This window comes from Pseudophryne corroboree, chromosome 4 (genome assembly GCF_028390025.1).
Source record: "Pseudophryne corroboree isolate aPseCor3 chromosome 4, aPseCor3.hap2, whole genome shotgun sequence".
Lineage (NCBI taxonomy): Eukaryota > Metazoa > Chordata > Amphibia > Anura > Myobatrachidae > Pseudophryne > Pseudophryne corroboree.
Genome location: NC_086447.1, coordinates 317,180,867 through 317,206,810, shown reverse-complemented (window position 1 = coordinate 317,206,810; position 25,944 = coordinate 317,180,867). Strand labels below are relative to the sequence as shown.

Below are 25,944 nucleotides of genomic sequence, written 5' to 3'. Positions count from 1 at the left end.
GGCGTTTTACAGCCCCTGACGGTGTCTGAGACGCCTGGGCAGGTACCAACTGGTTTTCCGGCCGTCTCATGTCGTCAACTGATTTTTGTAATGTGCTGACATTATCACGTAATTCCATAAACAAAGCCATCCATTCCGGTGTCGACTCCCTGGGGGGTGACATCACCATTATCGGCAATTGCTCTGCCTCCACACCAACATCGTCCTCATACATGTCGACACACACGTACCGACACACAGCAGACACACAGGGAATGCTCTTATCGAAGACAGGACCCCACTAGCCCTTTGGGGAGACAGAGGGAGAGTTTGCCAGCACACACCCAAGCGCTATAATATATATGGGAACAACCTTATATAAGTGTTGTATCCTTATAGCAGCTTAAATATATAAAATATCGCCAAAAAAAGTGCCCCCCCTCTCTGTTTTACCCTGTTTCTGTAGTGCAGTGCAGGGGAGAGTCCTGGGAGCCTTCCTCACAGCGGAGCTGAGCAGGAAAATGGCGCTGTGTGCTGAGGAGAATAAGCCCCGCCCCCTATTCCGGCGGGCTTTTCTCCCGGAGTTTGAGATATCTGGCATGGGTTTAATACATCCATATAGCCTCAAGGGCTATATGTGATGTATTTTTTAGCCATAAAAGGTATTATACATTGCTGCCCAGGGCGCCCCCAGCAGCGCCCTGCACCCTCCGTGACCTATGGTGTGAAGTGTGTGACAACAATGGCGCACAGCTGCAGTGCTGTGCGCTACCTTCATGAAGACTGAAAAGCCTTCTGCCGCCGGTTTCTGGACCTTCAATCTTCAGCATCTGCAAGGGGGGTCGGCGGCGCGGCTCCGGGACGAACCCCAGGGTGAGACCTGTGTTCCGACTCCCTCTGGAGCTAATGGTGTCCAGTAGCCTAAGAAGCCAATCCATCCTGCACGCAAGTGAGTTGAACTTCTCTCCCCTAAGTCCCTCGATGCAGTGAGCCTGTTGCCAGCAGGACTCACTGAACATAAAAAACCTAAAAACTTTTTCTAAGCAGCTCCTTAAGAGAGCCACCTAGATTGCACCCTGCTCGGACGGGCACAAAAACCTAACTGAGGCTTGGAGGAGGGTCATAGGGGGAGGAGCCAGTGCACACCACCTGATCCTAAAGCTTTATTTTTGTGCCCTGTCTCCTGCGGAGCCGCTATTCCCCATGGTCCTGACGGAGTCCCCAGCATCCACTTAGGACGTCAGAGAAAAGAAATTTAAGAAAAACTCTGGAGCTTGCAGAGTGTGCATCCTCTCCTGAGGGCACATTTTTCTAAACTGAGCTGTAGGAGGAAGCAGAGGGGAGGAGCCAGCACAACCAGTTGAAGAAATTTAAAGTGCACTGGCTCCTTTTGACCAGTCTATACCCCCATCGTACTAATCTGTCCCCAGTATCACTTATGGATGCTAGAGAGAGTCCTTTCTTTTTTTCAAAGTGGCAAGGGTGGGGGCCACTGAGTAAAGGAGTGGTTTGTAGCACTATAACCCCCAGCAACTGAAACTGGGTGTTCACTCTCTAAGAGACTAGCTTTGGACCAAGGTTTCTGCTTCCTGGGGTCGCCCTCCCCCAGATTGCCTAAGATACAGAGTAAGTTAACTTAGGGTTCTTAACCTACTTTACTTTCCGAAATCGTGATCTGCTCGCCACATTTTCTATTCCCACTCTATGGGAGTGGGAATAGTCCCTGCCAGTCGGCATGCCGACTGTCAGGATTTAGAGGGGGCGGAATGTAGCCATCGGTATTGTGACCGGCAGTCACATAACTACATCCCGCCTATACACACTGTATTCTATAGACACCAACCTATTTTATACAAAACATCTGCTATACATCCTGCGATACCCTATGCATAGCACAACGTTGCTCCCATGCTTCTAATATTCTAAAGTTTTGTATTCTCCAACATAGATAACATATCAACTTGGGCGTGTCTAACCAACATCAGGAAAGTACTGAACAGTACAGACAACGCCATCAGTAACAGAGATGGTGTGTTTTCAACGGGAAGCTATAGGTCTGTCTGTTTATAGTCTGAAGTACATATAGTATCTCACTCACAGGCTTTAACACCAACAATGTTACATTAAGCTTCATACAAAGTAAAGATTAGATTATATATAAAAAAAAATAAAAACAACCTTACCTCAACCTCATCCCCTTCAGTAATTTCCTTTTTGATATCAGGTAGGGGTGGCATTCTAACTTCATGGAATGGAACCTGACGTTCTGGCTGCCAGCTGATGATGGCAAAGGCACATTAGTACAACACACAAAGAGGATTTATTTAACCCATCAATGAGCATACATACTTGTTTTCAAAAACAACAGTGAGCGAATCTTCATGGACATCTTTGATGAATCCCTGAAAGTAGAATTTTGTTTCAGATATTTTGTAAAATAAGTATGTAACCTTACATTAAGATCTGTAGAATACGAAGGATTATTTTAGGGAAGGATACAGGTAGGAGAAACTGTTTGGGGGTTAAGGAAATATGTGAAGTACTGATATTCACTGAAGTGAATATGCATCAATCTTGAACTTAAGGAAGATTTCCAGTCTTGGACACCCTAAATCAAACATGCTACATCCAGACATAACCACGAAGTACAGTTGTCGGTACCTTTACAGCTCATTGAAGCAATGATTCATTACTCCTGAAAACTGATTAAATTAAAAGCTATTGTCTTATCTATACCAGCATGCCTTTGCTAGGTCACAGAATAAAACAAAGAAACAATTGCTTATTATCCAAAGATATCATAAAACGGACAAATTTGTTGGTATAATTGGGATTATAGTGATATTTCTAACTGCTTCCTTGAAATAGCATCACACATCTTCAATCTTCTAATCAGTCACTCATTCAACCTACTTAAATGGAGAAAAGTAGTCCCACTGTCAACTGGTATCAGTGTGTGCACCATACTAAAGGGCCCCATGCACTACAACGATATGTCAGGCTGAAGTCGGATGTAATTTCCCTTGAACTCTCCCGGGAGTGATTTCATACTATTTGGTACTTTTGTGCTATTTTTGCATAAGATATATAGCATGCGATTGATGAAGCCGCTATACATTGCATGCAATATATCGTACGGCATACAATTGTACCATGAGATATATCTGATGGGCTGGATAGAAGGCTATGGGGGCTGGGAGTGTCTTGAGAATGCCAGTCAAACTTCCCTGTGATACATCTGATGGGCTGGATAGAGGGCTATGGGGGCTGGGAGTGCACAAAAAACACACTTTTTTCATCCGATTCCATCCAATGCCGATATATCATTAGTGCAGCACCAACGACCTAGGGGTTCCTATCCGACAGCCACGAGGACGCGCATGAGATTGTGTACAATCATGTGTTTTAGAACGTATCCAATTTCATACAATATATCAGATGGATATATCGGAATTGTATGAAATTGTGTCAAATCGTCTGCTTCCCAGTTGTCCACTCCCGGAATGAAGACAGCTGACAGAGCGCTTACATGATTTTTCGCCCAGCGAAGGATCCTTGTGGCTTCCGCCATCGCGACTCTGCTTTTTGTCCCGCCTTGGCGGTTCACATGAGCCACTGCTGTGACATTGTCCGATTGAATCAGAACCGGTAGGTTTCGAAGAAAACTCTCCGCTTGTCGAAGGCCGTTGTAAATGGCCCTGAGTTCCAACACATTGATGTGTAGACAGGACTCCTGGTCTGACCGAAGACCCTGAAAATGTTTTCCCTGTGTGACCGCTCCCCATCCTCGGAGGATCGCATCCGTGGTAACCAGGATCCAATCCTGAATTCCGAACCTGCGACCCTCCAGGAGGTGAGCACTTCGCAACCACAGGAGGGACACTCTGGTTATTTTCCGATGTAAGTGCAGATGGTACCCGGACCACTTGTCCAGAAGGTCCCATTGAAAAGTCCTTGCATGGAACCTGCCAAAGGGAATGGCCTCGTAGGCCGCCACCATTTTCCCCAGAACTCGAGTGCATTGGTGAACTGACACCCTTTTCGGTTTTAGCAGGTCTCTGACCATGTTCTGGATGTCTTGGGCTCTCTCTATTGGGAGGAAGACCTTCATTTGTTCCGTATCCAGTATCATACCTAGGAACGGTAGTCAAGTTGTCGGAATCAACTGTGACTTTGGTAGATTTAGAATCCAACCGTGTTGCTGGAGCACTCTCAACGAGAGCGCCACACTGTTCAGCAATTTCTCCCTTGATCTCGCTTTTATCAGGAGATCGTCCAAGTATGGGATAATTGTGACTCCATGCTTGCGCAGGACCACCATAATTTCCGCCATTATCTTGGTGAAAATCCTCGGGGCCGTGGAGAGTCCAAACGGCAATGTCTGAAATTGGTAATGACAATCCTGTACAGCGAATCTCAGGTATTCCTGATGGGGGGCATATATGGGGACATGAAGGCACGCATCCTTTATGTCCAGAGACACCATAAACTTCACCTCCTCCATGTTGGCTATTATCGCTCTGAGAGATTACATTTTGAATTTGAATCTTCTTATGTACAGGTTTAGGGATTTCAGATTCAAAATAGATCTGACCGAACCGTCCGGTTTCGGGACCACAAATAGGGTTGAATAGTAACCTCTTCCCTGCTGGTGCAGGGGAACCTTGATTATCACTTGCTGTATACACAGCGTTTGAATTGCAGCTAACACTACATCCCTTTCCGATGTGGAAGCTGGTAGGGCTGATTTGAAAAAAAACGGCGCGGGGGCACCTCCTCGAATTCCAATTTGTAACCCTGGGAAACTATTTCCAACACCCAGGGATTCAGGTCCGAACTGACCCAGGCCTGACTGAAAAGTGGAAGACGTGCCCCCACCGGTGCGGACTCCCTCAGGGGAGCCCCAGCGTCATGCTGTGGGTTTTGGAGCAGCCGGGGAGGACTTTGGTTCCTGGGCACCTGCCGAAGCAGGTGCTCTCTTACCTCTGCCCTTACCTCTGGCGAGGAAAGAGGATCCCCGACCTCTTTTGGACTTGTGCGACCGAAAGGACTGCATCTGATAGGGTGTTACTTTCTTTTGCTGTTGGGGAATATATGGTAAAAAATTAGATTTACCTGCTGTGGCTGTGGAAACCAGGTCCGTCAGCCCATCCCCAAACAATACATCACCCTTGTAGGGTAGTACTTCCATATGTTTCTTGGAATCCGCATCACCCGTCCATTGGCGAATTCATAAGGATCTTCTCGCTGAGACAGACATGGCATTGGCCCTAGAAGCTAGCAATCCAATGTCCCTTTGAGCATCCCTCATAAATAAGACTGCGTCTTTAATATGGGCTAGAGTTAGGAATATAGTATCCTTATCCATATTATCAAATTGATCTGACAGCTCATCTGTCCAAGCTGCAATTACGCTACACACCCATGCCGACGCAATTGTCGGTCTTAGCACAGCACCCGTATGAGAATAAATACACTTTAAGGTAGTTTCTTGCCTGCGATCTGCAGGGTCCTTAATGGCTGCTGTGTCAGGAGACGGTAGCGCCACTTTCTTGGACAAGCGCGTCAGGGCTTTGTCCACAGTGGGGGGTGATTCCCAAATCTCGCTTGCCATATAAATTCTTTTGGGGATCTGCGGTCTCTTATCCGGAGTCTCCCAAGCTTTTCCAAAGAATTCATTTAATTCATGAGATGTGGGAATGTTTATAATCTGTTTCTTTTCCTTAAACATGTGTACCCTTGTGTCGGGGACTGAGAGTTCATCCACCATATGCAACACATCCCTTATTGCCACAATCATACACTGAATGGTTTTAGTCACCCTAGGGTGCAATTTTACTTCGTCATAGTCGACAATGGAATCAGAATCCGTGTCGGTAGTAGAGTCTTGTGTTAAGGGACGCTTTTGAGACCCCGACGGGCCCTGTGAGTTGGTCCAATCTGAGGATTGACCCCCTGATGTCCCCCCTAAATCAGCCTTATCAAGCCTTTTATGTAAAGATGCCACACTTGTATTCAACATATGCCACATGTCCATCCAATCTGGAGTCGGCACAATCGACGGGGACACACCACTCATTTGCTCCACCTCCTCCTTGGAGAAGCCTTCCGCCTCAGACATGTCGACACACACACAGGGATTAACCTATAAGGGGACAAAACCCCAATCAGGCCCTTAGGAGAGACAGAGAGAGAGTATGCCAGCACACACCCAGCGCTTAATAACACTGGAAAAATATGACCAGATAGCGCATATTTTATATATATATATATATATATATATATATATATATATATATAAAAAATATATAAAAAATATACAGGTTGAGTATCCCTTATCCAAAATGCTTGGGACCAGAGGTATTTTGGATATGGGATTTTTCCATATTTTGGAATAATTAGATACCATAATGAGATATCATGGTGATGGGACCTAAATCTAAGCACATAATACATTTATGTTTCATATACACCTTATACACACAGCCTGAAGGTAATTTTAGCCAATATTTTTTATAACTTTGTGCATTAAACAAAGTGTGTGTACATTCACACAATTCATTTATGTTTTATATACACCTTATACACACAGCCTGAAGGTCATTTAATACAATATTTTTAATAACTTTGTGTATTAAACAAAGTTTGTGTACATTGAGCCATCAGAAAACAAAGGTTTCACTATCTCACTCTCACTCAAAAAAGTCCGTATTTCAGAATATTCCGTATTTCGGAATATTTGGATATGGGATACTCAACCTGTACTATATATATATATATATATATATATATATATATATATATATAAAAAAAATATACTCATATATATATATATATATATATATATATATATATAAAAAATATACTATATATATATATATATATATATATATATATATATATATATATATATATATAAAAAATATATACTATATATATAAAAAATATAAAAAATATAATATATATATATATATACAGGTTGAGTATCCCATATCCAAATATTCCGAAATACGGAATATTCCGAAATACAGAATTTTTTGAGTGAGAGTGAGATAGTGAAACCTTTGTTTTTTGATGGCTCAATGTACACAAACTTTGTTTAATACACAAAGTTATTAAAAATATTGTATTAAATGACCTTCAGGCTGTGTGTATAAGGTGTATATGAAACATAAATGAATTGTGTGAATGTAGACACTTTGTTTAATGCACAAAGTTATAAAAAAATATTGGCTAAAATGACCTTCAGGCTGTGTGTATAAGGTGTATATGTAACATAAATGCATTCTGTGCTTAGATTTAGGTCCCATCACCATGATATCTCATTATGGTATGCAATTATTCCAAAATACAGAAAAATACGATATCCAAAATACCTCTGGTCCCAAGCATTTTGGATAAGGGATACTCAACCTGTATATAAAAAATATAATATATATATATATATATATATATATATATATATATATATATATATATATAAAAATATAAATAAAAAAAAATATATATATATATATATATATAAAAATATAAATAAGAAGAAAAAAAAATATATAAAAAAATATAAAAAAAAAAATATATATATATATATATATATATATATATATATATATATATACATACATATATATATATACATACACACACATACATACACACATATATATATACATACACACACACTGAACAGATGGTCTGGCACTCTCTCACAGGCTGAGCATGGCTCTTGCTCCGGTGCCCTCCATTCCGGACTGTGCTGTCTCGGTATATATACTTTGCAAAAAACGAGGCGGCACTCAGGAGTCTTGTGGTAAACAGGTGAACTCTGTTTGGAAAAACTTTATCGACGTTACGGGGTGCAAGCCCCCGTCTTCAGGACACTGTGTGCATACCATAATGATATATCATGGCGATGGGACCTAAATCTAAGCACAGAATGCATTTATGTTTTATATATACCTTATACACACAGCCTGAAGGTCATTTTAGCCAATATTTTTTATAATTTGTGCATTAAACAAAGTGTATCTACATTCACACAATTCATTTATGTTTCATATACACCTTATATACACAGCCTAAAGGTCATTTAATATAATATTTTTAATAACTGTGTATATTAAACAAAGTTTGTGTACATTGAGCCATCAAAAAACAAAAGTTTCACTATCTCACTAAAAAAGTCCGTATTTCGGATATGGGATACTCAACACACACATACACACACACACACACACGAAAAACCACAGCACTCACCACACCAGAAGCGGGGCACAGCTATGCACTTACCACTCACAGGGTGGGGTGCATGTAACACTGCACTCTCCACCACAGAAGCGGGGTACACAGCTGTACTTACCACTCACAGGGCGGGGTGCATGTAACCCATGACCACATCGCTCTAATAAATACAAACAGAGAACCCAGCACTCACCAAAGTAAACTCACTTATCCTCAACAATTCAATAAATAAATGATGGGGGTTTAGTTGGTGGATTGGCCAATGCACGGAAGCCTGCAAACCGATTTTCAAGGTACCCCACCTTCATGCAGGTCCTACACTATCACAGAGTCTTAATACCTGACTACTTCACTGCTGCATCATCTGCCTGCTAGATGTAATGTGTACCTGCCACAGACTTTATGGCTTTTAAAGGCACACTAGTACAGCTGTGTACCCCGCTTCTGTGGTGGAGAGTGCAGTGTTACATGCACCCCACCCTGTGAGTGGTAAGTGCATAGCTGTGCCCCGCTTCTGGTGTGGTGAGTGCTGTGGTTTTTCCTCTGTGTGTATATGAAGGGGTTAATCTATGGTTAGCTCTTATTAACCGTGGCCACTAGCTTTCTCATGCACCCCTGTGTGGACTTTATTATCCTGAACCTGTCTCAGCTGTTCTTTAGCAATCATCTTTGAGCCAGTGCAATAGGTGACTAGTGTGCCTTTAAAAGCCATAAAGTCTGTGGCAGGTACACATTACATCTAGCAGGCAGATGATGCAGCAGTGAAGTAGTCAGGTTTTAAGACTCTGTGATAGTGTAGGACCTGCATGAAGGTGGGGTACCTTGAAAATCGGTATGCAGGCTTCCGTGCATTGGCCAATCCACCAACTAACCCCCATCATTTATTTATTGAATTGTTGAGGATAAGTGAGTTTACTTTGGTGAGTGCTGGGGTGTGTGTGTGTGTGTGTGTGTGTGTGTGTGTGTGTGTGTGTGTGTGTGTGTGTGTGTGTGTGTGTGTGTGTGTGTGTGTGTGTGTGTGTGTATATATATATATATATATATATATATATATATATATATATATATATATATATATATATAATTTTACTCAACGGTAAATCTATTTCTCGTAGTCCGTAGTGGATGCTGGGAACTCCGTAAGGACCATGGGGGATAGCGGCTCCGTAGGAGACTGGGCACAGCTAAGAAAGATTTAGGACTACCTGGTGTGCACTGGCTCCTCCCACTATGACCCTCCTCCAAGCCTCAGTTAGGATACTGTGCCCGGAAGAGCTGACACAATAAGGAAGGATTTTGAATCCCGGGTAAGACTCATACCAGCCACACCAATCACACCGTATAACTCGTGATAATATACCCAGTTAACAGTATGAACACAACAGAGCCTCTCAAAGGATGGCTCAACAATAACCCTTGTAGTTAACAATAACTATATACAAGTATTGCAGACAGTCCGCACTTGGGACGGGCGCCCAGCATCCACTACGGACTACGAGAAATAGATTTACCGGTGAGTAAAATCTTATTTTCTCTGACGTCCTAGTGGATGCTGGGGACTCCGTAAGGACCATGGGGATTATACCAAAGCTCCCAAACGGGCGGGAGAGTGCGGATGACTCTGCAGCACCGAATGAGAGAACTCAAGGTCCTCCTCAGCCAGGGTATCAAATTTGTAGAATTTTGCAAACGTGTTTGCCCCTGACCAAGTAGCAGCTCGGCAAAGTTGTAAAGCCGAGACCCCTCGGGCAGCCGCCCAAGAAGAGCCCACTTTCCTCGTGGAATGGGCTTTTACAGATTTAGGCTGCGGCAGGCCAGCCACCGAATGCGCAAGCTGAATTGTGCTACAAATCCAGCGAGCAATAGTCTGCTTTGAAGCAGGAGCACCCATCTTGTTTGGTGCATACAGGATAAATAGCGAGTCAGTCTTCCTGACTCCAGCCGTCCTGGAAACATAAATTTTCAAGGCCCTGACTACGTCCAGTAACTTGGAGTCCTCCAAGTCCCTAGTAGCCGCAGGCACCACGATAGGTTGGTTCAAGTGAAAAGCTGATACCACCATAGGAAGAAACTGGGGACGAGTCCTCAATTCTGCCCTATCCATATGAAAAATCAAATAGGGGCTTTTACATGACAAAGCCGCCAATTCTGACACACGCCTTGCCGAAGCCAAGGCCAAAAGCATGACCACTTTCCACGTGAGATATTTTAAATCCACGGTTTTGAGTGGCTCAAACCAATGTGACTTTAGGAAACCCAACACCACGTTGAGGTCCCACGGTGCCACTGGAGGCACAAAAGGAGGCTGAATATGCAGCACTCCCTTGACAAAATGTCTGAACTTCAGGCAGTGAAGCCAGTTCTTTTTGGAAGAAAATCGACGGAGCCGAAATCTGGACCTTAATGGAACCCAGTTTTAGGCCCATAGTCACCCCTGACTGTAGGAAGTGCAGAAATCGACCTAGCTGGAATTCCTCCGTTGGGGCCTTCCTGGCCTCACACCACGCAACATTTTCGCCATATGCGGTGATAATGTTGTATGGTTACATCTTTTCCAGCTTTAATAAGCTTAGGAATGACTTCCTCCGGAATACCCTTTTCTTTTAGGATCCGGTGTTCAACCGCCCTGCCGTTAAACGCAGCCGCGGTAAGTCTTGGAACAGACAGGGCCCCTGCAGCAGCAGGTCCTGTCTGAGCGGCAGAGGCCATGGGTCCTCTGAGATTAATTCTTGAAGTTCCGGGTACCAAGACCTTCTTGGCCAATCTGGAACAATGAGAATAGTTCTTACTCCTCTTTTCTTTATTATCCTCAGTACCTTGGGTATGAGAGGAAGAGGAGGGAACACATAAACCGACCGGTACACCCACGGTGTCACTAGAGCGTCCACAGCTAATCGCCTGAGGGTCTCTTGACCTGGCGCAATATTTTTCTAGCTTTTTGTTTAAGCGGGACGCCATCATGTCCACCTGTGGCTTTTCCCAACGGTTTACAATCAGTTGGAAGACTTCTGTCGTGCCTGCTGAGGAAGTCTACTTCCCAGTTGTCCACTCCCGGAATGAACACTGCTGACAGTGCTAACACGTGATTTTCCGCCCATCGGAGAATCCTTGTGGCTTCTGCCATCGCCGTCCTGCTTCTTGTGCCGCCCTGTCGATTTACATGGGCGACTGCCGTGATGTTGTCTGACTGGATCAGAACCGGCTGGTATTGAAGCAGGGGCTTTGCTTGACTTAGGGTATTGTAAATGGCCCTCAGTTCCAGAACATTAATGTGTAGGGAAGTCTCCTGACTTGACCAACGTCCTTGGAAGTTTCTTCCCCGTGTGACTGCACCCCAGCCCCGAAGGCTGGCATCCGTGGTCACCAGGACCCAGTCCTGTATGCGGAATCTGCGGCACTCTCTGAGATGAGCACTCTGCAGCCACCACAGCAGAGACACCCTGGTCCTTGGAGACAGGGTTATCAACCGATGCATTTGAAGATGCGATCCGGACCATTGGTCCAACAGGTCCCACTGAAAGGTTCTGGCATGGAACCTGCCGAATGGAATCGCTTCGTAGGAAGCTACCATCTTTCCCAGGACTCGCGTGCTTCCGAAGGAGTATCAACATTTCGGCCATTACCTTGGTAAATACCCTCGGTGCCGTGGACAGGCCGAACGGCAACGTCTGGAATTGGTAATGACAATCCTGTACCACAAATCTGAGGTACTCCTGGTGAGGATGGTAAATGGGGACATGCAGGTAAGCATCCTTGATGTCCAGAGATACCATGTAATCTCCCTCTTCCAGGCTTGCAATAACCGCTCTGAGCGATTCCATCTTGAACTTGAACTTTCTTAAATATGTGTTCAAGGATTTCAAATTTAAAATGGGTCTCACCGAACCGTCCGGTTTCGGTACCACAAACATTGTGGAATAGTAACCCCGTCCTTGTTGAAGTAGGGGCACCTTGACTATCACCTGCTGGGAATACAGCTTGTGAATTGCCTCTAACACAGCCTCCCTTTCTGAAGGAGTCGTTGGTAAGGCAGATTTGAGGAAACGGCGGGGGGGGGGGATGTCTCGAATTCCAGCCTGTACCCCTGAGATACCACTTGAAGGATCCAGGGATCTACCTGTGAGCGAGCCCACTGATTGCTGAAGTTTTTGAGACGGCCCCCCACCGTACCTGGCTCCGCCTGCTGAGCCCCAGCGTCATGCGGCGGACTCAGCAGAAGAAGCGGGGGAGGACTTTTGTTCCTGGGAAGTGGCTGTATGCTGCAGCTTTTTTACCCTACCTCTGCCTCTGGGCAGAAAAGACGCGCCTCTACCCCGTCTGCTCTTTTGGGAGCGAAAGGACTGCACCTGATAATACGGTGCTCTCTTTGGTTGTGAGGGGACATGTGGCAAAAATGCTGACTTCCCAGCTGTTGCTGTGGACACTAAGTCTGAAAGACCATCCCCGAACAACTCCTCACCCTTATAAGGCAAAACTTCCATGTGCCTTTTAGAATCTGCATCACCTGTCCACTGCCGGGTCCATAACCCTCTCCTGGCACAAATGGACAGTGCACTTATTTTTGATGCCAGCCGGCAAATATCCCTCTGTGCATCTCTTATGTAAAAGACAGCGTCTTTAATATGCTCTACGTTTAGCAATATAGTGTCCCTGTCTAGGGTGTCAATGTTTTCTGACAGGGAGTCTGACCATGCAGCTGCAGCACTGCACATCCATGCTGAGGCAATAGCTGGTCTCAGTATAATACCAGTGTGTGTATATATAGCTTTCTGGAGAGCCTCCTGCTTTCTGTCAGCAGGTTCCTTTAGGGCGGCCGTATACTGGGACGGCAGTGCCACCTTTTTTGATAAGCGCGTAAGTGCTTTATCCACCCTAGGGGGTGTTTCCCAACGTGACCTATCCTCTGGCGGGAAAGGGTATGCCATTAGTAATTTTTTTGAAATTACCAATTTTTTATCGGGGGAAGCCCACGCTAGTTCACACACTTCATTCAATTCTTCAGAAGGGGGAAAAACTACTGGTAGTTTTTTCTCCCCAAACATAATACCCTTTTTTGTGGTACCTGGGGTCACCTCAGAAATGTGTAAAACATTTTTCATTGCCTCAATCATATAACGAGTGGCCCTATTGGACATTACATTAGTCTCTTAGTCGTCGACACTGGTATCAGTATCCGTGTCGACATCTGTGTCTGCCATCTGAGGTAGCGGGCGTTTTAGAGCCCCTGATGACTTTTGAGACGTCTGGGCAGGCACGGGCTGAGAAGCTGGCTGCCCCGCATTTGGCATGTCGTCAAATTTTTTATGTAAGGAGTCGACACTTTCGCGTAATTCCTTCCACAAGTCCATCCACTCCGGTGTCTGCCCCGCAGGGGGTGACAACACATTTATAGGCACCTGCTCCTCCCTCCACATAAGTCTCCTCATCAAACATGTCGACACCGCCGTACCGACACACCGCACACACACAGGGAATGCTCTGACAGAAGACAGGACCCCACAAAGCCCTTTGGGGAGACAGAGAGAGAGTATGCCAGCACACACCAGAGCGCTATATAAATCAGGGATTAACTAAATTATATCCCCTTATAGCTGCTATATGTATATTGCGCCTAAATTTAGTGCCCCCCCCCCCCTCTCTTTTTTACCCTTTTCTGTAGTGAAGACTGCAGGGGAGAGCCAGGGAGCTTCCTTCCAGCGGAGCTGTGAGGGAGAAATGGCGCCAGTGTGCTGAGGGAGATAGCTCCGCCCCTTTTTCGGCTGACTTTTCTCCCGCTTCTTAATGGATTCTGGCAGGGGTATTTATCACATATATAGCCTCTGGGGCTATATATTGATATATTTGCCAGCCAAGGTGTATTTATTGCTTCTCAGGGCGCCCCCCCCCAGCACCCTGCACCCTCAGTGACCGGAGTGTGAAGTGTGTATGAGGAGCAATGGCGCACAGCTGCAGTGCTGTGCGCTACCTTGGTGAAGACTGATGTCTTCTGCCGCCGATTTTCCGGATTCTTCTTGCTTCTGGCTCTTTAAGGGGGCCGGCGGCACTGCTCCGGGACCAAACACCAATGGCCGGTTCCATGCGGTCGATCCCTCTGGAGCTAATGGTGTCCAGTAGCCTAAGAAGCCCAAGCTACCACCAGTTAGGTAGGTTCGCTTCTTCTCCCCTTAGTCTCTCGCTGCAGTGAGTCTGTTGCCAGTAGATCTCACTGTAAAATAAAAAACCTAAAATATACTTTCTCTCTAGGAGCTCAGGAGAGCCCCTAGTGTGCATCCAGCTCAGCCGGGCACAGGATTCTAACTGAAGTCTAGAGGAGGGTCATAGTGGGAGGAGCCAGTGCACACCAGGTAGTCCTAAATCTTTCTTAGCTGTGCCCAGTCTCCTGCGGAGCCGCTATTCCCCATGGTCCTTACGGAGTCCCCAGCATCCACTAGGACGTCAGAGAAATATATATATATATATATATATATATATATATATATATATATATATATATATATATATATATATATATATATATATATATAACAAACATGAGGCAGGGGTCCGGAATAGCCACTGAATATATAATATAATAACACTGGGTGCCCTCACGAGACGGATGAACATGTAGCCAAAGAAGGTGCGGCGCTCCAATGATTTTCACACGACCACGTTTTAGAACCACAACGTTTCAATGCCTTTAATCGTACGGCATTTTCATCGTACGGCATTTTCATCGTACGGCATTTTATTTTATTTTTATTTAATCGTACGGCATTTTCATCGTACGGCATTTTCATTTTATTTATTTTTATTTTTTTGCGGGAACGGGCGGCACTCTCAGCGTGAAAGTAAAGACAGACAAGCGGGTCTGATGTTCGTTCAACGTTTCAATGTCAAAGCGGCATTTTCGTCAGGATGATGAAAATGCCGCTTTGACATTGAAACGTTGAACGAACATCAGACCCGCTTGTCTGTCTTTATTTTCACGCCGAGAGTGCCGCCCGTTCCTGCATTCAGTATTGGACACAGCACCGCTGTTACCAGGGAGGGCACCGGCTCTATCACTGTGTGCCGTGGACTTTGCGCATTAATTATATATATTAAACAAGTAGACCGTAGACAATATTTAAACTTTAAAATCTCCGAGTGCCGCCTCTCCTTTTTCGGCTGTCGTGCCGGTCCGTAGGGAGTGTGTGAGTGTGTGAGTGTGTGAGTGAGTGAGTGATATATATTACACACACACACACACACACACACACACACACACACACACACACACACTGCTCAAAAAAATAAAGGGAACACTAAAAAAACACATCCTAGATCTGAATGAATGCAATATTCTTATTAAATACTTTGTTCTTTACATAGTTGAATGTGCTGACAACAAAATCACACAAAATGTATCAATGGAAATCAAATTTATTAACCCATGGAGGTCTGGATTTTGAGTCACACTCAAAATTAAAGTGGAAAAACACACTACAGGCTGATCCAACTTTGATGTAATGTCCTTAAAACAAGTCAAAATGAGGCTCAGTAGTGTGTGTGGCCTCCACGTGCCTGTATGACCTTCCTACAATGCCTAGGCATGCTCCTGATGAGGTGGCGGATGGTCTCCTGAGGGATCTCCTCCAAGACCTGGACTAAAGCATCCGCCAACTCCTGGATAGTGTGTGGTGGCGTTGGTGGATGGAGCGAGACATGATTTCCCAGATGTGCTCAATTGGATTCAGGTATGGGGAACAGGCGGGCCAGTCCATAGCATCAATGCTTTCATCTTGCAGGAACTGCTGACACACTCCAGCCACATGAGGTCTAGCATTGTTTTGCATTAGGAGGAACCCAGGGCCAACCGCACCAGCATATGGTCTCACAAGGAGTCTGAGGTTCTCATCTCAGTACCTAATGGCAGTCAGGCTACCTCTGGCGAGCACATGGAGGGCTGTGCGGCCCCCCAAAGAAATGCCACCCCACACCATTACTGACCCACTGCCAAACCGTTCATGCTGGAAGATGTTGCAGGCAGTAGAACGTTCTCCTTGGTGTCTCCAGACTCTGTCACATGTGCTCAGTGAGAACCTGCTTTCATCTGTGAAGAGCACAGGACGCCAGTGGCGAATTTGCCAATCTTGGTGTTCTCTGGCAAATGCCAAACGTCCTGCACGGTGTTGGGCTGTAAGCACAACCGCCACCTGTGGACATCGGGCCTTCATACCACCCTCATGGAGTCTGTTTCTGATAGTTTGAGTAGACACATGCACATTTGTGGATTGCTGGAGGTCATTTTGCAGGGCTCTGGCAGTGCTGCTCCTGTTCCTCCTTGCACAAAGGCGGAGGTAGCGGTCCTGCTGCTGTGTTGTTGCCCTCCTACGGCCTCCTCCACGTCTCCTGATGTACTGGCCTGTCTCCTGGTAGCGCCTCCATGCTCCCGACACTACGCTGACAAACACAGCAAACCTTCTTGCCACAGCTCGCATTGATGTGCCATCCTGGATGAGCTGCACTACCTGAGCCACTTGTGTGGGTTGCAGGGAGGTCATACAGGCACGTGGAGGTCACACACACTACTGAGCCTCATTTTGACTTGTTTTAAAGGACATTACATCAAAGTTGGATCAGCCTGTAGTGGGTTTTTCCACTTTAATTTTGAGTGTGACTCCAAATCCAGACCTCCATGGGTTAATAAATTTGATTTCCATTGATACATTTTGTGTGATTTTGTTGTCAGCACATTCAACTATGTAAAGAACAAAGTATTTAATAAGAATATTTCATTCATTCAGATCTAGGATGTGTTATTTTAGTGTTCCCTTTATTTTTTTGAGATTATATATATATATATATATCTCTCTCTCCAGAGAAAGTACAGGCACTCACCACTTCCTTAATGATGAAGAAATTTATTGCAACTCACAGGTGTCTCACATAGAGACGATCAAAAGCATGTCAGCAAAATATGTCGACGTTTCGGCTCCATCTGAGCCTTTTTCAAGACAGGTAAGATCACAACAGGTTCACACCCAGTAGCCCATAACACACACCAAACCCCGGATCACCTATATAGCAGAGGCACATCACAAACCCCACCCAATCAACCAACCAACAGGAAGTGGCTAATACAATCGTATTGCAGTGTCTAATCTTGAATATACATAAAAGCCATCCTCTGTGTCATAACACCAGATTAGCATGCTGCATATGCACATACATAAGTCTGTTATAGTCCAACAAAGCGGCTAATTGCCGTGATGCCGGAAGTAACGTGCGTTCCATTACCCATGGAACGCACTCGTCAGATGCGGATGTTGCCCATAATGCCGGAAGCGGTATGCGTTCCACTGCCATGGAGCGCAACAATGTGACCGGAACATCGGGCTGCGTAGGACGGCTGCCAGCCGTTACTAAGCAACCAAACTAACCATAGTAGCGCGATCACACAACCTAACCGCGCCATCATGACAACAGGAAAATAATTATGGCATCTTAAAGCACACAAAGCAAATGTTGGATGCATTGAATATGCATATGGACTCCATAGCAATCCCGGGTGAATAATACACTTAAATCGTAATACAGATGATATATTTGTTCAATTTAAATAGAGAGTAAACATTTATGTCTCAATAAACACCTATTTGTTCAATTGTAATATTAACACAATATAGAATAACCATATTCCTATGATGAACCCTAATAGTCACCAGATAATATCCAGGTCCCACCCACAATCCCCTGTAAAGAAACCTATCAGGACAACCAGGAGGATGTGGGATGCAGAAATACTAGAGAACATGGGTGTATATACCCCAAGACATAATGGAGTCCATTTAGGGTCTGTGATATAGCCTCTGTCAACAAGCGATCCAGGGTGACCACCAACATAAAAAACAATGTAAAAGACAAAGAACAAACATATATGCCATCACACATGCAAAAAACATGCATAATTGGAAATACTATATGGTTAAAAAACTGTCCAGTGATAGCCCTATCCGAGAAAAATATTAAATGGATTTGCCTCATTTAACCCCCGAGGTGCTAGGGTGTCCAGCTCATAGATCCATTTGACTTCTCGTTGTCGTAACAGGCTTTCCCAGTCACCCCCTCGTGAAGGTCTCTGTACATTATCGATCAACATGCACTTCAAGCTAGATATTGAGTGCCCTCTAGTTACGAAATGTTGCGCTACCGGTTTGTCAGACACCTTGGAAACCAGTGCAGCTCGAATTGATGTACGATGGTTGGCCATCCTGTCTCGAAAGTTTCTTGTCATGCCAACATAATAGTACCCACAGGGACAAACAATGATATAGATTACATGGTCCATGGTACAATGTAACCGATGACGGATTTTGATCTGTTGGCCACTATGTGGATGTGCGAAACTCACACCAGTCGTCATTGATCGGCACGTAGTGCAATTGGAGCACCGATAGCACCCTTTCTTGGTGTCCAGAAACCAGGTATTGCTGGTGACTGATGGTTGTAAAGTCGGGCGCATTAGCATTTGCCGTAGGTTTTTACCACGTCTGTAGGCACAGAGCGGTGGCTGCACTTAACCCTTTAAACACTGGGTCAGTGGCCACAATCGGCCAATGCTTGCGCAGCACTTTCTCAGACTGTGATGAATCAACGTCATATGTAGACGCAAATATCATTCTATTGGCAAGTCCCTTAGCACAATAACTGTTGGAATGGGAGTGCCTATACCTTGCTTTGTTTAAACATCTTGCAACGGTTTTCCTCGTGTAACCACGTTCATAGAATCTCTCTGCCATCGCCTCAATCTGTAATTCAGTGTCCTCATTCGTGGTGTTACGCAGCACACGCATGAACTGCGAGATCGGTAAGCTCTCTTTAAGATGAACGGGGTGATGACTGGAGGCATGAAGGAGCGTGTTTCTATCAGTCTCTTTTCTATAGAGGGTCGAGGCAAGTCTTCCATTATGTCGAAAAAGAGTCAAATCTAAAAAATTCACCTTATCACGATCAATGTGATAAGTGAAACGGATAGGGCTATCTAGACTGTGAAGATAGTCAATCATCTCATAGAACTCCGTGTCAGTCCCTAGCCAAATAATGAAAACGTCGTCAATATAACGAACAAAAAATAAACACTTAGACCCAAACTTTGGTATAATGTTGCTAGATTCATATTTATGCATATATAAGTTGGCATACGATGGGGCCAAATTTGACCCCCATCGCAGTGCCACTGCATTGAATGTAGAAATCCTTGCCATAGGCAAAATGGTTCTTTCAGTACTAGACCCGCAAGGTCAAACAAAAATTCAGATGGAGGGCCCTCATGTGGCCCCGCAATCAGGGCATCACGCATGGCCTCAAGGCCCTTTGTATGCGGAATAACTGTATATAAGGACTGGATATCCATAGTTATTAACCAGGCGTCCTCAGGTATTAAGCCAAGTGAATCAATTTTGTCAAGCAGATCCGCAGTGTCCCTAATATAACTGGGCATCATAGTTACAAGTGGTTTAAGGAATGAATCAATAAAAATTGCCAGTGGCTATAAAACAGAGCCCATCGCCAAAATGATCGGACGGCCGGGAGGATCAATCATGGATTTGTGTATTTTCGGTAGTGTGTAGATGATTGACACACTGGACTATCCACTGTCAGATAGCCAGCTATTTTTTGGTCCAACCATCCATACACTAAAGCTTGGTTGATAGTGGTATCAACTAGTTTTTTGATTTGTAACATAGGACTACCTCTGCATTTGACATACACCTTGGAATCTGCCAATTGCCTAAGTATTTCAGCATTATATTTACACCAATCCTGCACCACCACGGCACCGCCTTTATCGGCTTGTCGAATCACAATCTGTTCGTTATTGATCAGACTCTTCAATGCATCCCTTTGTGCCGAAGAGAGGTTACTGTACCGTGGTGGTGCAGTCCTGGCATGCATCTCGCTGTCAGTTAACCGAAGAAATGTGCGTATACTTGGATTTGTAGACTGAGGGTCAAAGACACTTGGTCTAGCTAATCCAGTGACCCGAGTCATTTCGTTTCTTATAGAAAAAAACTCCCACAACCTGAGCTTTCTTCCAAATTTATAATGATCTACAGCCCACCCAAATCTGTTATGTGAAACAGTGGGAACAAATTAAAGACCTAGTGCTAATATTTCGGTTTCCACGGATGAAAGCGTATAATCTGACAAGTTAAAGACCGCGTCTACTGGTATTTCCTTGGGCGCCCCCTTCGCCTTGTGGCCACCCCTCCTCGAGGGGAACCTCGTTCTATGTTTCTGTTGGGGTTTGTATCGGTCCGGGCGTTCCTCCCTAAAAAAGCACCAGAAGGAGGTCTATTGTCAGTCACCTCACTCTCAGAATTAGATTGGGATGAGGAGTTGTCCAAGGGGCCCTGATATCTGCTTCTATTATGTAAGCGCTGTCTCCGACCTGTATAACCCTTGGATTCACCTCTCAACCACCTGTAAACCTGGTTGTTGGTGTAATCAAAGTTTACAGTGACCATATACGCTCTCATCCGTGGAAACAGAAATATTAGCACTAGGTCTTTCATTTGTTCCCACTGTTTCACATAACAGATTTGGGTGGGCTGTAGATCATTATAAATTTGGAAGAAAGCTCAGGTTGTGGGAGTTTTTTTCTATAAGAAACGAAATGACTCGGGTCACTGGATTAGCTAGACCAAGTGTCTTTGACCCTCAGTCTACAAATCCAAGTATACGCACATTTCTTCGGTTAACTGACAGCGAGATGCATGCCAGGACTGCACCACCACGGTACAATAACCTCTCTTCGGCACAAAGGGATGCATTGAAGAGTCTGATCAATAACGAACAGATTGTGATTCGACAAGCCGATAAAGGCGGTGCCGTGGTGGTGCAGGATTGGTGTAAATATAATGCTGAAATACTTAGGCAATTGGCAGATTCCAAGGTGTATGTCAAATGCAGAGGTAGTCCTATGTTACAAATCAAAAAACTAGTTGATACCACTATCAACCAAGCTTTGGTGTGTGGATGGTTGGACCAAAAAATAGCTGGCTATCTGACAGTGGATAGTCCAGTGTGTCCAATCATCTACACACTACCGAAAATACACAAATCCATGATTGATCCTCCCGGCCGTCCGATCATTTCGGCGATGGGCTCTGTTTTACAGCCACTGGCAATTTTTATGGATTCATTCCTTCAACCACTTGTAACTATGATGCCCAGTTATATTAGGGACACTGCGGATCTGCTTGACAAAATTGATTCACTTGGCTTAATACCTGAGGACGCCTGGTTAATAACTATGGATATCCAGTCCTTATATACAGTTATTCCGCATACAGAGGGCCTTGAGGCCATGCGTGATGCCCTGATTGCGGGGCCACATGAGGGCCCTCCATCTGAATTTTTGCTTGACCTTGCGGGTCTAGTACTGAAAAAGAACCATTTTGCCTATGGCAAGGATTTCTACATTCAATGCAGTGGCACTGCGATGGGGTCAAATTTGTCCCCATCGTATGCCAACTTATATATGCATAAATATGAATCTAGCAACATTATACCAAAGTTTGGGTCTAAGTGTTTATTTTTTGTTCGTTATATTGACAACGTTTTCATTATTTGGCTAGGGACTGACACAGAGTTCTATGAGATGATTGACTATCTTCACAGTCTAGATAGCCCTATCCGTTTCACTTATCACATTGATCGTGATAAGGTGAATTTTTTAGATGCGACTCTTTTTCGACATAATGGAAGACTTGCCTCGACCCTCTATAGAAAAGAGACCGATAGAAACACGCTCCTTCATGCCTCCAGTCATCACCCCGTTCATCTTAAAGAGATCTTACCGATCTCGCAGTTCATGCGTGTGCTGCCTAACAACACCACAAATGAGGACACTGAGTTACAGATTGAGGCGATGGCAGAGAGATTCTATGAACGTGGTTACACGAGGAAAACCGTTGCAAGATGTTTAAACAAAGCAAGGTATAGGCACTCCCATTCCAACAGTTATTGTGCTAAGGGACTTGCCAATAGAATGATATTTGCGTCTACATATGACGTTGCTTCATCACAGTCTGAGAAAGTGCTGCGCAAGCATTGGCCGATTGTGGCCACTGACGCAGTGTTTAAAGGGTTAAGTCTGCAGCCACCGCTCTGTGCCTACAGACATGGTAAAAACCTACGACAAATGCTAATGCGCCCGACTTTACAACCATCAGTCACCAGCAATACCTGGTTTCCGGACACCAAGAAAGGGTGCTATCGGTGCTCCAATTGCACTATGTGCCGATCAATGACGACTGGTGTGAGTTTCGCACATCCACATAGTGGCCAACAGATCAAAATCCGTCATCGGTTACATTGTACCATGGACCATGTAATATATATCATTGTTTGTCCCTGTGGGTACTATTATGTTGGCATGACAAGAAACTTTCGAGACAGGATGGCCAACCATCGTACATCAATTCGAGCTGCACTGGTTTCCAAGGTGTCTGACAAACCGGTAGCGCAACATTTCGTAACTAGAGGGCACTCAATATCTAGCTTGAAGTGCATGTTGATCGATCATGTACCGAGACCTTCACGAGGGGGTGACTGGGAAAGGCTGTTACGACAACGAGAAGCCAAATGGATCTATGAGCTGGACACCCTAGCACCTCGGGGGTTAAATGAGGCAAATCCATTTAATATTTTTCTCGGATAGGGCTATCACTGGACAGTTTTTTAACCATACATTATTTCCAATTATGCATGTTTTTTGCATGTATGATGGCATATATGTTTGTTCTTTGTCTTTTACATTGTTTTTTATGTTGGTGGTCACCCTGGATCGCTTGTTGACAGAGGCTATCTCACAGACCCTAAATTGACTCCATTATGTCTTGGGGTATATACACCCATGTTCTCTAGTATTTCTGCATCCCACATCCTCCTGGTTGTCCTGATAGGTTTCTTTACAGGAGATTGTGGGTGGGACCTGGATATTATCTGGTGACTATTAGGGTTCATCATAGGAATATGGTTATTCTATATTGTGTTAATATTACAATTGAACAAATAGGTGTTTATTGAGACAAATGTTTACTTTCTATTTAAATTGAACAAATAATAAGATTTTACTTACCGATAAATCTATTTCTCGTAGTCCGTAGTGGATGCTGGGGACTCAGGACCATGGGGAATAGCGGCTCCGCAGGAGACAGGGCACAAAAGTAAAAGCTTTAGGATCAGGTGGTGTGCACTGGCTCCTCCCCCTCTGACCCTCCTCCAAGCCTCAGTTAGGATACTGTGCCCGGACGAGCGTACACAATAAGGAAGGATTTTGAATCCCGGGTAAGACTCATACCAGCCACACCAATCACACCGTACAACCTGTGATCTGAACCCAGTTAACAGCATGATAACAGAGGAGCCTCTGAAAAGATGGCTCACAACAATAATAACCCGATTTTTGTAACAATAACTATGTACAAGTATTGCAGACAATCCGCACTTGGGATGGGCGCCCAGCATCCACTACGGACTACGAGAAATAGAATTATCGGTAAGTAAATTCTTATTTTCTCTGACGTCCTAGTGGATGCTGGGAACTCCGTAAGGACCATGGGGATTATACCAAAGCTCTTAAACGGGCGGGAGAGTGCGGATGACTCTGCAGCACCGAATGAGAGAACTCAAGGTCCTCCTCAGCCAGGGTATCAAATTTGTAGAATTTAGCAAACGTGTTTGCCCCTGACCAAGTAGCTGCTCGGCAAAGTTGTAAAGCCGAGACCCCTCGGGCAGCCGCCCAAGATGAGCCCACCTTCCTTGTGGAATGGGCTTTTACAGATTTTGGCTGTGGCAGGCCTGCCACAGAATGTGCAAGCTGATTTGTACTACAAATCCAACGAGCAATAGTCTGCTTAGAAGCAGGAGCACCCAGCTTGTTGGGTGCATACAGGATAAACAGTGAGTCAGATTTTCTGACTCCAGCCGTCCTGGAAACATATTTTCAGGGCCCTGACTACGTCCAGCAACTTGGAGTCCTCCAAGTCCCTAGTAGCCTCAGGTACCACAATAGGTTGGTTCAGATGAAACACTGAAACCACCTTAGGGAGAAAATGAGGACGAGTCCTCAATTCCGCCCTGTCTGAATGGAAGATCAGATAAGGCCTTTTACAGGATAAAGCCCGCCAATTCTGACACGTGCCTGGCCGAGGCCAGGGCCAACAACATGACCACTTTCCATGTGAGATATTTTAACTCCACAGATTCAAGTGGTTCAAACCAATGTGACTTTAGGAACCCCAAAACTACATTGAGATCCCAAGGTGTCACTGGAGGCACAAAGGGAGGCTGTATATGCAGTACCCCTTTTACAGACGTCTGAACTTCAGGTAGTGAAGCTAGTTCTTTCTGGAAGAAAATTGACAGGGCCGAAATTTGAACCTTAATGGACCCCAATTTTAGGCCCATAGACACTCCTGTTTACAGGAAATGCAGGAATCGACCTAGTTGAAATTCCTCCATCGGGGCCTTACTGGCCTCGCACCACGCAACATATTTTAGCCAAATGCGGTGATAATGCTTTGCGGTTACATCCTTCCTGGCTTGACCAGGGTAGGGATGACTTCATCCGGAATGTCTTTTTCCTTCAGGATCCGGCGTTCAACCGCCCTGCCGTCAAACGCAGCCGCGGTAAGTCTTGGAATAGACAAGGTCCTTGCTGGAGCAGGTCCCTTCTTAGAGGTAGAGGCCACGGGTCCTCCGTGAGCATCTCTTGAAGTTCCGGGTACCAAGTCCTTCTTGGCCAATCCGGAGCCACGAGTATAGTTCTTACTCCCCTCCGTCTTATAATTCTCAGTACTTTTGGTATGAGAGGAAGAGGAGGGAACACATACACTGACTGGTACACCCACGGTGTTACCAGAGCGTCCACAGCTATTGCCCGAGGGTCCCTTGACCTGGCGCAATACCTGTCCAATTTTTTGTTTAGGCGGGACGCCATCATGTCCACTTTTGGTTTTTCCCAATGGTTTACAATCATGTGGAAGACTTCTGGGTGAAGTCCCCACTCTCCCGGGTGGAGGTCGTGCCTGCTGAGGAAGTCTGCTTCCCAGTTGTCCACTCCCGGAATGAACACTGCTGACAGTGCTAACACGTGATTTTCCGCCCAGCGAAAAATCTTTGCAGCTTCTGCCATTGCCCTCCTGCTTCTTGTGCCGCCCTGTCTGTTTACGTGGGCGACTGCCGTGATGTTGTCCGACTGGATCAGCACCGGCTGACCTTGAAGCAGAGGTCTTGCTTGGCTTAGGGCATTGTAAATGGCCCTTAGCTCCAAAATATTTATGTGAAGTGATGTCTCCAGGCTTGACCACAAGCCCTGGAATTTTCTTCCCTGTGTGACTGCTCCCCAGCCTCGCAGGCTGGCATCCGTGGTCACCAGGACCCAGTCCTGAATGCCGAATCTGCGGCCCTCTAGAAGATGAGCACTCTGCAACCACCACAGGAGAGACACCCTTGTCTTTGGTGACAGGGTTATCCGCTGATGCATCTGAAGATGCGATCCGGACCATTTGTCCAGCAGGTCCTACTGGAAAGTTCTTGCGTGGAATCTGCCGAATGGAATTGCTTCGTAGTAAGCCACCATTTTTCCCAGGACCCTTGTGCACTGATGCACTGACACTTGGCCTGGTTTTAGGAGGTTTCTGACTAGTTCGGATAACTCCCTGGCTTTCTCCTCCGGGAGAAAACACCTTT

At 45.1% G+C, this 25,944-nt stretch overlaps 1 protein-coding gene across 2 annotated transcripts in view; it reads right to left on the bottom strand.

Annotated features, from left to right (window-relative positions):
- Positions 1–25,944, bottom strand: part of FXR1 (FMR1 autosomal homolog 1) — a 244,414-nt gene that overhangs the window by 157,194 nt on the left and 61,276 nt on the right. For both annotated transcript variants that reach the window (XM_063916328.1, XM_063916327.1), the window contains exons 2-3: positions 2,329–2,381; positions 2,163–2,256 (exon numbers count right to left, since the gene is read on the bottom strand). In XM_063916328.1, coding sequence (XP_063772398.1) covers positions 2,163–2,256; positions 2,329–2,381 — 147 coding nt within the window. The remainder of the gene's footprint in view (positions 1–2,162; positions 2,257–2,328; positions 2,382–25,944) is intronic.